This window comes from Vanacampus margaritifer, chromosome 2, assembly GCF_051991255.1.
Source record: "Vanacampus margaritifer isolate UIUO_Vmar chromosome 2, RoL_Vmar_1.0, whole genome shotgun sequence".
Classification (NCBI taxonomy): Eukaryota; Metazoa; Chordata; class Actinopteri; order Syngnathiformes; family Syngnathidae; genus Vanacampus; species Vanacampus margaritifer.
Window position 1 is genome coordinate 2,069,745 of NC_135433.1, and position 13,674 is coordinate 2,083,418.

Here is a 13,674-nt window from a genome sequence, read left to right on the forward strand (position 1 = left end):
GGCGTATTCATTTTTGAGGTGTCATTTGACGCTGAAAGCATTTAATCATTTCTGTGAAATTTTAATCCATTTTCTGATATGGTACATTTCCATAACCTGATTCTAGTAATTCGATCGTTATGGTAGAACCCTGCACAGGCAAGTGTTTAGGAGTTCATGGCATGCACAACGTATGTGTTGTCCGTTGTGCTCTCTGCATGCCTGCGTCACGTGACAAAATATTCTTCATGGAGTCTTGAGGACATTTCTTGTGACAAGCCACCCTGTCATAGAGATTTATGATCGTCAGCCTTAATTAAGCTTCAGCCTTTCGCGGTCGAAAATCTAATTTAGCTTCTTATTGATCCTCATCCCCATGCGTCGATGCGTCTGTTTTGAGACCCAATATAGTGAAACTTCCAAAGTCAAACACAACCCATTTCGTGATGTTGGTTGTCTTCCAAGTTATTGTAGTTTCCAAAGCATTTTTGATTATAGCATATAATGCGGAGCAAATTAATTTATACCCTGCTGTTTGCTGGCAGCCAGTCCAGGGTCTACCCAAGGGCTGTGCAATTAATCGAAATGTAGCATCTTTGAACATTTAATTGGCCATGTGATTCTTCAAAATGCTGAATATTGGCGTTGATAATTGGTCTATCCCTAATGTTCTGTGTGTGTGTGTGTGTGTGTGTGTGTGTGCGCGCGCGAGTTTGTGCTCATTAATTCACCTGAAACCTATTAAAAATCCCATACCCTTCACCTAAACTGAATACTTCAGAATCTCGCTAAAGTCGTGAAGTTGTCAGGAGACCCGAGGAAGGATCAAAGAAAAGTGAAATCCAGCACTGACCAGACACCCCCTACTACCCACAGGGTTACAAACTAGAATCTTTCACCAACCCCGCAAACAAGGAAGGACAGATAAAGCAGACCAGCCTCCACCGATTCAGCGACCAGGGAAAAAAAAGCCGATTGTGTATGAATTTCGGTCGATGCTGGTGTGATGGATCAGGCATGCATGAAAACCTCCACCAAAGAGGGGAGCCGTCGACCCTGGCCAGGACAGGGCAAGCACAACCCCCTAGAGCCCCCCAGGCCGCGGCAGCGCCAGGGCACAACCACCCGGGCCCCGCGGGGGCCACCGGCCGAAGGGCAAACCCAGGAGGTTGGAGCGCAACCCACAGAATCAAGTTACCAGATTTAGATTAAAAGATTCTATGTATTGTAGAACATGTTTACCATTTTTACGTTAGTTACAAAAAAAAACAAAAAAAACTTTAGTATTAAAAACTAGAAAAATTCCCGCAGAAATTTTGAATGGGACTGCTGACTCTTGCAAGGTGGAAAGACGCATGTATGTAGTACTTGTAGCAATAGTAGTATAGTAGTAGCACTTGTAAAAAAGCAGTATTTAAATAACACTCCATTCCATTTAATAAAATTAAATTAAATTAAAACTAATAATGATAATAATAATAATGTGTTTTTTTTGAAAAATGTATTTAAAAAAAATGTAAATGAGCTGAACAGTTTAAAATTTAAACGACTGGAATCGGTCAAGAAATGTGGAAGTTAACCATAATCAACATAAACTAAAAGTATCTTACTGTCCCTTTAAGAAACATGCACATTCACGCACGCACATTGGAAATTTAACATACTGGAGACGTCACGCACCCACATTCCATTGATATTGTATGAGAGACGCACACCTCGAACAAAAGCCTCTCACGACTTAACGGTTGAAGATGCAGATTCAGGGAATGGCTCGTTAGAACGGCAAGGGTTTGGGGAACACTAGCATGTTCTCATTTTTTTAATCGGATGAAAAATGACCAAATGAGAGCAGGTTGAAAACTTATGATTTATCAGAAATGGAGAGAGAAAGGCGCCTGAAATTAACATGTAAAAGATAGGCGAGTTAGTCCGACTTCTCCTCGCTTAAAGTGAAAATAAAGGTACTAAATGACACCTTAGCCAAATAAAAGTTAGTTTGTCTGAAAGAAGAGACTTGTCACTACAAAATGTGAGAATTTGATGTCTAGTGAGCAAAGATTGTGGCCATGGTGACGAGTTGAAGTGAAACTTTTGGAAATAGAAATAGACTTTTTGGTTTCCGCCACTCTGAGCCTAATTGCTCAACTGAGTGTGTTTCAGCACAAAAACTGCTACATATTGTTTTTTTTTTAACCCATATAGAAACATTAAAATGGATGTTCTCTCACTAACGTAGCAGGACAGTAACACTTAACACAGAAAGGGCTTTTGCTGACTCAGGGCGATTTTTACATAAAGGTTTCATTTTTTGCTGGTTACTATGGCGACAGCTAGTGATGTGGCAGGCCACTATTAGAGAAGGCCATATTGGTGTTCACAGCACGTATCCCAGGAGGTGATGGAAGTAAATGTTTAGTTCATAACACTCACGTTGTTGGATGTTGTTTGTATGCGTGCGTCGGTGTGCGTGTTGTGTAAACTGACAGTGAGAGTGATGTGGAGATTGGACAGAACCAGCGCAGCAATAAAAAGAGTGGAGCATTAAAAATGGATGCGCAAGCTTGCTCAAAGCTGGTAAAACGCTGCTGCAGTGAGGACTGTCACTTTTGTAAGTAAAATCAGCCCAAATTTGGCTCACTATTGGAAGTGTGATATCAAAGTCATTTCTTTATATATATATATTTTTTACTTGCGACCACTCAAAATGTTCAGTGGCATCAGACCTACTGTATACATACATATGTCGTTTTTATTTATTTGTTTTTGATGCCCTCTATGGACAATAAAAGCAATACTGTCCCAAGAGCACAACTAACTATCATCTCTATATGTATATATATATATATATATATATATATATATAGATATATATTTCACAGGCCTGAGCTCTCCATCCCAACCGTGCTTTATTGTTTTGGTATAAGAATGTGGACCTAGGATTGGAAGCACATAAGTCAGCGCAACCAAAAATGATAATTAGCTCTCTAGCGCCACCTGGTGTATTGTGGCTTTTATGACTCTAAAATCTTTTTTTTTTCTACGTTTAGTTGATGCCCCAGTGAAGGGATAAATTGGGTTATCGCGGGAAATGCACTATAACACAGCAAGTGTACAGTGCATTAAAAAATGTGAAAATGTAAAAAGTCAATAGCCAAAATTTGGACATTTTTACTCGTGTACTATAAAAAATAGTTTCCCCACAATATCATTTAGAAATTTTTGACGGTGCCATTTTGAACTTCAACATGTTTTGGACAATTGGGTGCAATTTCAGCTCACTCAGTGATTTTTTTTTTCATATGCTTTTTATATTTGATATTAATAAAAAGCAAAAAGCCAAAAACAGCAGAGGCCCCAAAATTGAACCCTGTGGAACGCCATATGTTCCATTATACAAAAATCTAACAACATGCTTGACTTAATTTTTTTTTAAAATATTTGATCCTCCCTCTTGGACTTTTTGCATTTTGCAGAACACCGTAACATGACTTCAACATGAGGGATAATCTACCATCTTTCGTATTTTATTATATTCATGTATGCATGTCACATTGACAAGGTGTAAACTGTAAAGTACGACTGCCCATGTTTATCCACTGCCAGGACAAGAAGGCAGCACATTAGCGCCGTGTCTGCACAGTTGCGCTTTTTTTTTTTGACAGAACATTTCAGCCAAAGAAGCCCTTGAGCAAGCAAGGAATAAATTGTAATTCCAAAATTGGTCAATTCCAGAACAGACGTTGCATGCGTTATTTTGCAAATGAAAGTAGATGGTGTTCTTGTTTGTGATTCTGTCCCTCTGTGTGGTTCCACAGTGAAGAAAGCCAAGCTGGATGGACCCCAAGGTAAGTCATCACGTCGATCGCATGCAGGCAGATTAGCTACGAGACAACATGGCAAGATTGTAGGACGTATATGGAAGTGTTATCGTTCCACAATGTTGTCTTTTGTTTCTGGCAGAGAAGTTCAACACCTACGTGACTTTGAAGGTACAAAATGTGAAGAGCACAACCATCGCTGTCAGGGGCAACCTGCCCAGCTGGGAGCAAGACTTCATGTTGTGAGTTCTTCGCTGTCCTCTTGTCTGTCTTCTCCTTTCGTCCAATCGTGTCACGACTTCAGCTGCTTGAACATATTAGTGATTTTTTTTCCCTCCTTCTGACTTACATCTTTCTTTTTTTTGTTCTTTTAATTCCTCCACTTTAGGCTTTAGGCATTCCTAGGCCTGTCCCAATTACACCGTTTTTAGAAAGATACATAGTCCCAAAAACTATTATGACAAACAGTGATAATTTCGTAGACGAATAATGTTCGCCTTATTTTTTCGTCACGAAAAAAAAATCAGGCGAAAATGAAACAAAAACAAAAATAGAAGCCATTCATTGATACGATGACGATAACTAAACTGACTGCCAATTTTGTCAAACACTAAAACAAAAACAACACCGTGACGAAAATTTACACACTCCAATCAGAAGAAGAAATGAAACACGGGTGGGAGAAAAGAACCACTACAGAAACTATTCACTGCACTTTATTTAATGTTCAAATGTTTCCATTCATTGTGCAGCTGTAAGATTAATCTCAGGCAATTATGGACTTTTTCTTTATTTATAATATAAAACTACGTTTTGAGATGGCATATTATTGTAAGTTCAACAAGTTTCATTCAAACAAAGTTTAATAAAGATTATGGATGTAACGATATACAAACCTCACGATACGATAATTATCACGATATTGTAGGGAATTTAAATCTAAATTGTGACTAAAACTTAAATTAATTTTAGTCAAAAGAATCTAACTTAAAACTATGTTAACATTTCTTGTCAAAACACTAATGACAAAAGATAATATTTTTTATGTGTGTTTTTTTTTAAAGGATCTTTGTGCAGTTTGTCATTTTATTTACTCGCTACTGCCACCTCTGGCCCAAAGCGTAACTGCAGCATCTCAACTGTGGAAAGTTAGCAGCCCATGCGTGCAGTGTCGTACCCTAGCTAACGCCACAGGCTAATGCTAGCACAGCGCCACATGTCCGCTACTCCTCGGGGACGCACATGACATCACCCTCCACCCCTCCCCTCCCTAAAGGAACTGTAAGGGAAGGTAAAAGCTGATAGGTGCAGTCAGAGTATAACAGTCAGGGCTCTTTGTACTCATCTGGGCATTGGTGGAGCATGCATGATTTAATATTACCTTTAATGCATTATTGGCATCCTTTTAAATGAGTTTATTAGCACTTATATCTCAATAAAAATCCGAATAATTAAAATCACTACAACATGACATAACATGCAGTTTAGCGTAGCATTAGCATTAGAGCACGGTCGTCCAGTAACCAGAAGGTCGGCTGTTCGATCCCCACTCTCCCCAAATCATGTGTCGTCGCGTTCTTGGGCAAGGCACTTCACGCACATTTGTCTCCAGTGCTACTCACGCTGGTGTATGGAAGGTGCGAATGTTTGGCGGCGGTCGGAGGTGCCGTAGGCGCCCACTGGCAGCCACGCTTCCGTCAGCCTGGCCCAGGGCAGCTGTGGCTACTTAAGTAGCTTACGGCCACCACAGTGAGGGCATGAATAATGTATCCATTCCATTGTAAAGTGTCTTTGAGTGTCTCGAAAAGCGCTATATAAATCCGATGCATTATTATTATTATTATTATGGGTGATGTGATGGCTGGTGAGAATCATTTAATACGTGGGCTGCAGCAAACGGGCTGACCACAGCGTCCTGTTAGCATTACTCAACGCTTGGAGGCGTTCAGCGTTGTTGTGAGGTTTGTATCCCTGAAGCTCTCTTATGTGATATTTGGGCAGCAGAGAGACGCTGGCCTGTCCTTGAAACGGACTTCAAGCGACTCTCCGCTGGGCGGGCACCACCAGCCCGATGTATGTCTTCATTCAATTTCCCTCCAAGCGTGTGATAGCATCGCCGACGCCTTTGCCACCGACTGCATCGTCATGCTCCTTCCTGCTTTCATTCATCAGCATATCTATGAATACCTTATACCAGTGGTCCCCAACCTTTTCTGTACCACGACCGGTTTTAATGTCTGACAATATTTTCACGGCCCAATCTAAAGGTTTAGCTGATAAAAACAAAATAAAATGACAAGAAAAAAACGGTGGTATTTTCTCTTTAATAATAATGAACGTAAATCTACTGTTTAATCATGTGCAACTTTATTAACGGTGTCCGTAACGTCGCACCAACAACAGAGCATCGCATGAGCAACATCGTTTCTGCCCTAAAACAATGCAACACACTCTGGTCGCTATGGTAGCGTTTAAACATACCTTCAAAATAAGACACAACACAAAAACAAAGTGCATGAATTCTTGATACTGCCTGTTAAAGGCAGCTTTCCCTTTTTTAGAGGGTCCAGGTTCCTCTTCTGTCCCTTCATTGGACCGTTTCCCCTTCGCAAAGAAACTTTTTAAAGAAGTTTGTTTTTTGCTCATTTTGCTAGCTTGGAATTAAATTTAGCGTGACGTATCATGTGACGTGTGGTGTAGCGGCCTTGAAGTGCGTCACGTGAGACGGATGTAACAGACAGAATCCGGCCACTTTTCAAAATAAAACATCTTTTTCGAAAAAAAATAAAAATAATGCATTTTTTTTTCTTTCGGTACCAATTGACCCACGGCCCGGTACCAAATGACCCGCGGCCCGGTGGTTGGGGACCACTGCCTTATACCATGATTAGCTACACTTCAATTTTTGTTCCAGTAAAGGCTACATGTGACTGCCAAATAATTTCCCTCCCCCTCCCTGTCTCTCTCATTTTAGCGAAATCAACCGTTTAGACTTGGGTCTAACTGCAGAGGTGTGGAACAAAGGGCTAATCTGGGATACGATGGTTGGCACAGTGTGGATTCCCCTCCACAGCATCAGACAGTCAAACGAGGTCGGCTACCAACGACCCTCACTCCCCAAATATTGCCGATGAGCAATGTTTAGCTGCTTGAGCAATTTTTGGAGGCTCATCGCCATATCCAGCTCTTTCCTCTCTCCGTTGTGCACGCAGGAAGGCCCGGGTGAGTGGCTCACGTTGGACTCTCAGGTCATCATGACTGATAATGAGATCTGTGGCACCAAAGATCCGACGCTTCATCTGGTGCTGCTCGACACGCGGTTTGAGCTTCCGCTTGGTAAGTGCATCAGTTCTGCCTTTTTACACGCCGTTATTGAGCAGTAGTGACCTCTAGTGCAGGGATGGACAACTGGCGGCCCACGACCACGCTGCGAGTGGTCCCTTAATTAATCCCCCGAACAAAAAATGTATATATTTATTTATTTATTTATTTTTAACAAACACAAAAAAAGTCTTCTACGCTGATGAATATTCAGTATACATTTTCTACCCCAAAATTGAATAATCCCAATATAAAAAAAAATTGTGGAAAAAAAAAATAATAAAAAAAAAAGATCTAAGAATATGCAAATCCGTGGGTGCCAAACTGCGAGTATGCAGGACAGTGTTTCCCACACTTGTAATGTTAATACTTGGGCGGGCCACCCAAGTACATTTCAAGATGATTTAATTAAAAAAATAATAATAATAATTTTTTTAAGCGTGTCGCGACCAGATATGCCGCATATAACATTAGTTCGCCGTCACTCACTTGTAGATCATGAGGCAAGAACACCCCACAATTTCCACCTTTTTCTAAATTTTAAAATAACTAATTTAATAAATTGTTTCATCCAAAAGGTACTTGCATACATTTTATTTGTCTTAATATTTTTAACTTGTTTTGTGCCAAAAAATGAATGATCGTCCTAATCGTGATTTCAATTATTACCAAAAATAATCATGATTAATATTTTCTTCATAATCGAGCAGCCTTATTTTATACACTTGTGCTTGTAAGTCTACATACCCCCAGACTTATGAATACAGCTATACTATAAGAAAAAGGCTATATAATATAATATAATATAATATAATAATAGGGGTGTGAATTGCTTAGTACCTGGCAATTGGATTCGTATCACGATTCATAGGTCACAATTCGATTCCATACCGATTAATCCCGATACGAATCTATAAATTGATTATTGCGATTTTCTTTTTTTTTTTTTACTCAAATTTAGAAAATACTAATCAGTAAACTTGTACATGTACACTGTAAGATTTATCTGAAAATTCAGGTTGCAGTCTGTTTCATGTTTGAACAGCACTGAAATAAAATATGAAGGCTTACTGTTCCATTAATATAACATTCTTCCATGCTTAATGTGTAAATCCTAACCCTAAGTAAGACGTTTTTTTTTTTTTAAATAATCTCTTAAAAAATTGATGTTTAAAAATCGGCCGCATATTGAATCGATTCGAGAATTGCGCGCTGTAATATCGCGATATATTGCCGAATTGATTTTTTCTAACACCCCTATAATATAATATAATATAATATAATATAATGTTAATTCCCATAAGTCCACAACACTGTGGCAATTGTTTTGATATTTGCAGAGATTGAAGTTGCGTATGTAAATTTACTGTATGAGTAAAACTGTACAAGCATTATGACGTCTTGACCAACCAATCAGGATGACCTACTTTTTACTGTTCCAAGTGAGGATGTGTGTCAGGGCGTGTGCGTGTCCTTTCCCTGTCATCGATCACACTGTGTTCCTTTGAACATTGATTAGGTGTTATTTTCCTACTGTTTCAACTTCCTCCAGGCGATATTGAACATCTGACTCCTTCGTTTTCAGCGCGGCCCTATTTATAGCTTCTATGGCTTTGAGTAGAATTCCACCATTTCTTTATTCTGCTCAAGTGAAAGGCTTGTTTTAGCTTGAGCTCATGAGCAAAAAAAAAATAACGTAGAAGAGAGCTGCTATTTTTAGTTTAGATAAGATGATACAGTTAAAGGTTCATCAGCTTTGTCTCACCTGAGTTTGATTTTCCCTTTCAGACATCCCAGAAGATGAGGCGAGGTACTGGGCCAAAAAACTGGAGCAACTTAATGCCATGAGGGAACAAGACGTAAGCCTTCACTGCGTTTATTATCCCAACATTCCCACAAGTCTGTAGGGCTGGGTTTAAAAAAAAAAATCAAATAATTGAAATTGAATCGATTTTCCTTTACAAGCCTAATATATTTTTACATTTTTTTAAATATCTCTTTTTTCCCATCAATTCTTAAGAAAATATCATTTTAAAGGACAATTTTTTTTTGTATATTACTGTTTTCTTGAAATTTACTGTTCACATGAATTTAAAAGTATGTTCTTACATTTATAGAAGACCTGAGCTTTTGCACAATTCAGAATCTTTTTAGTTTACATTTGCAATTATTGAATGAGATATCTAAAAATATTTTCATATCATCCTTGCTGATATCAATGTTTATGTAACACTTAAGTGATTATAACACATGTTACATTCATTAACTCATTTGCTCCCAAAAACGTATAAAAACGTTCTATTTTAAATATTGCCATGGTTCTAAAAATGTATTTATGTTTTATGTTTTTTTAATGCTAGAGCATACAGAAGGCTTTGATGCAGCCTCTGACCTGAAGAGAGCGCTTAAAGCACTGGTAGTTATTACAAAAAACGGCCAGCAGGTGGCAGCAGAGTATAAGAGATCAACCAGGGCCATGTTGCAAAAAGTGTTTTCAACAGCTTTGTGAATAATGAGGAAACTTAGCTATGTTCTACTGCTAATTGCTTTAAAACGGAAACAGATACAAATATACTTTTTTGTCCTGATGAAAGAAGAGCCTCTAATCTTTCTTTTGGTAGGTTCCATGCTCTTATAGCAATAGAACACAATATTCTGTGGGCTTTGCAAAATCTGTCAAAATCCAGTAAAACCGCCGGGAGAGAAGGGGGTTGCTTCAATGAAAATGGCTGGGAGTGAATGAGTTAATTAACTACTCATATGACCAGTTAAATTTACTTTTATTGTTAAAATTGAATAATTGTGGACTTTTTTTTATCATGTCCTTGACGTTTAAGAAGAATTTATGTTGAATCGAATTGAATCAGAAACAAATCAAAATCGAATTGAACTGAACAAATCGAACCGATCAATCGATACCCAGCCCTACAAGTTTGCATTTTGAGAGCATGGCAACTTGATTAATCGGCACTATAACTGCGTTGCGTATCGTTTGTCTCAGTACGGATACCAAGAAGAACAGGAACGCCCACTCCGGGTTCCAAGCACCCAATGCTGTAAGTTCATTCATTGTTTGTGTCATCAATCATTCCTAAACCAAAAGAATGATGGCTTTATCCGTGGACATGTGATTAGATTGCTTTCGTGAACATTATGTGCAACCACGCACGAGTTGTTGTGCGGTGGAGTGCAAACAGTCAGCGTGGCCGCACTGGAAGAGATCAATAGCGGCATCGGGTGTCTGGTGGCAAACTCCAGCAGGATGCCGCTCACTCAACTTCCACCGTCGTCTCACTCCACTAAATCTGCTGAGCCCGCAGTCTGCGAAGACGTCCAGTGTCGGCGCTCGTTCTTTGCCAGAGAAAGCTGCAATGTCTGCTTGCGTTTGGATCACTTCAACATTCATTCATAAATGCGTCTTACGCTGTTCTCTTTCATTTCAGGTAATTGGAGTTTATGGGGAGATCAGCAAAGTGAGTGTGCATGCAGCTTATCACGCACGCACACACTCACATCTTTAGTCAGACAGTCGGTCAGCAGAATCTGAGCTTGAATTTGACTTGCCGTTTCTATAAATGTATTAAAGACTGAAAATAGACAAAAAGGCAAGCTAGCCTTTTCTTCAGTCTTTTGTGTTTTTTACGAGAGAGAGAGAGAGAGTGCGAGAGAGAGAGAGAGAGAGAGAGAGAGAGAGAGAGAGAGAGAGAGAGAGAGAGAGAGAGAGAGAGAGAGAGAGAGAGAGAGAGAGAGAGAGAGAGAGAGAGAGAGAGAGAGAGAGAGAGAGAGAGAGAGAGAGAGAGAGAGTGAGAGAGTGAGAGAGTGAGAGTGAGAGTGAGAGTGAGAGTGAGAGTGAGAGTGAGAGTGAGAGTGAGAGTGAGAGTGAGAGTGAGAGAGAAAAATAAAAATAAATCTCTTCTGGTCTTAAAATAGTCTTTACGTGCCCAGACAGTCAAATAAGTTCATCTTCTGACTGACTCATTTACATTGATGAATAGATACTAGAGATAAACCAATTATCGGCCGTGCCGATATAGCCGGTATCTCACTGGGCGGTGAATGCTCGCGAACGTAGCAAATTTTGGCTTTTCATCAGGATTTTTAAGATGTTCACACTCCACAGACCACTATTACTTGTCGAAAAGACATTTGGAACATGTTCAGACAGTTTTTCACTGTCTGCGAATGTCTTTTGAACCCTTTTCCGAACCCTGACGAAAACCCCAAATGAGCTACATTCGCATGCATTGGTCGCAATACAGGGAACTTTTCATTTATGGAGTTATTTAAATTTCCACTTTACTTTATAAAACATGGGAACTCCATATACCTTTTATTTAAAAAAAATAATTAATAATAAATGATGTTGAAATTTTGGAAAACTTTTTGCCGGTACTTGCTTAGTTTTTAATTCAGCATAACACCTGGAAGCTTCCTTCAAATTTTGTTATAATTTTATTAATTTTCATTAAAATTTTTAATAATGTTTAAATGATTAATTTTATTATAATTTAAAGGTTCAACCCATCATACCATCGTATCATCATTTTGTTTTTATCAATGTTACCCCAACAGAATTCAACTTTGTATCTGTGCATCATGTGTAGACGATGACCCGGACAGTGCTGTGGATGACCGGGACAGCGACTACCGCAGCGAAACCAGTAACAGCATCCCACCGCCATATTACAGCACATCCCAGCCCAACGCCTCCGTCCATCAGTATCCAATCAGCCACCAGCACCGTAACTCCAGAGGCGTTTCGTACCCACACTCCAACAACAGCCATGACCTTGACTACAACCATCAGCGCACTGTTAGGTGGGTGCCTGCCCTTGTGTCGTAGCCTGCTCATTAGAAATGTCAAGTCAAGCCTATATTAATAAAACACTTCATCAAAATTAGTCTCAAAGGAATTCACAAGCTCACAGTTCATAAAAATCACCATTTCCTCCTCTAAACATCCCATCCGGGCAGGTAAAAACTTTTTTTAAATAATCAATTGCATTTTTTTCCCTATTTCTTCTTCTTCAAAAAAATTAATAAATAAATAATCTGAGCTACCATGTGCAGCCATTTTGAATTTTTCAAAAAATGTCAAAGGACTGCTATTATTTGCATATTTGTTGTTTGTGGTTATTTCTTTGGACTTAAAGGGATGTTTAGGGGCTGTTATTCATATTTAAAAGTCATTGAATTTTCCCGCCATTTTTGACTGCTGGCATTTTGGATTTCTTGAAAATTGCTATTTTTTCAGTGGAAGATACCACTTCCAAAACATTTTTACATTTACTGCCAATTTTCCGTGTGAGCCGAATTTTCTGCATATTCCAATAAAAAAAAAAAAAATACATTTCATTGTCATAATAATCATTATTCCATATTGGAACCCTCAGATAGCTCAAAGTAAGATAACGTCCTTTATCAACGTTTATCAAAACCTGTGTACATAACATTCTAAATACATTTGAGCCAAGGTGTGCTTCCCCGCCACCACATGTACGAGTTTCACGTCAAATTCATTGCAATATGTCTCATTGGTGAAACAAAAGATCTAAGGATCAAGAGATTTTGATGGCTACGAGCTAGCTGGCCCACAATTGGAGGGCTTTGGAGGCTATGTTTTTTATTTTTTACATTATGAAATTAATTAACATTTATTAGCATAAACTAGGGGTGTCAGGCAATTAAAATGTTTAATCATAATTAATCGCATGACTTTAATAGTTAACTCACGATTAATCGCAAATTTTATATCTTTCTAAATGTACAATAAAATGTACTATCTTTCTAAATGTACAATAAAATGTACTATAAAATATTTTTTTACCAGTTTTAATTCTCTTGTTAAAATAAGTGGGGAAAAATGTTAAACTAATAAAAATATGGCTGCATCTTTTAGCCATTGATACAGTAATTTCATAAATCATAAAATGTAATTAAAATTAAAAGGAACTACTGGTACTGTAAAAAAAAAAAAAAAGGTGACAATGATTTGTGTTGAGGTCCATTTTTTTGCCACTAGATGGCATAATTGTTTATAAGATATTGGTGACAGCTTAGCGCATTTTTCTTTCCCTATTGAGAGCGATCTAATCTTTAAAATGAAGTAACTTGTGAATTTCTGCACATTTTTAAAATTGTAAAATACAACTTGACCTCAGTCTCCACAAATATATGCATTATTATTACATTTGATGTGGCTGCGTTATGAATTCCCCCAGTGCAGGCTTTTCCAAGTTCATTAATCACGATTTTATTAAGGGATTAAAGGAACTTGAAATTAACTCAAAATTAACACATTCATTTTGACACCACTACCATAATTAACACACACAAGTACCGAAAATTGGTACCGCTATCGATCTTGGCACCGAACCGATTCAAGTGTAAACGGTATCTATCCCCTCTAATATTGATTTATTATGATTATCTATGCATTGACAATTGTGTAGTTCTTCAAATGTCATGATTCATCTGCGGTACACACATGAGTGATGGACACAACAAATGCGATAATTTCTGCCATCCAGTATGTGCTTAATGTGAGTCCCTGAAA

The 13,674-nt window shown here is 38.4% G+C and overlaps 1 protein-coding gene across 1 annotated transcript in view; it reads left to right on the forward strand.

The window, feature by feature from the left end:
- The window catches only part of LOC144043536 (protein unc-13 homolog A-like), a 65,126-nt gene that overhangs the window by 4,605 nt on the left and 46,847 nt on the right, over positions 1–13,674 (forward strand). The window contains exons 2-9 of the mRNA XM_077557276.1: positions 3,795–3,824; positions 3,940–4,039; positions 6,772–6,889; positions 7,010–7,133; positions 8,907–8,977; positions 10,120–10,174; positions 10,562–10,591; positions 11,723–11,936. Coding sequence (XP_077413402.1) covers positions 3,795–3,824; positions 3,940–4,039; positions 6,772–6,889; positions 7,010–7,133; positions 8,907–8,977; positions 10,120–10,174; positions 10,562–10,591; positions 11,723–11,936 — 742 coding nt within the window. The remainder of the gene's footprint in view (positions 1–3,794; positions 3,825–3,939; positions 4,040–6,771; positions 6,890–7,009; positions 7,134–8,906; positions 8,978–10,119; positions 10,175–10,561; positions 10,592–11,722; positions 11,937–13,674) is intronic.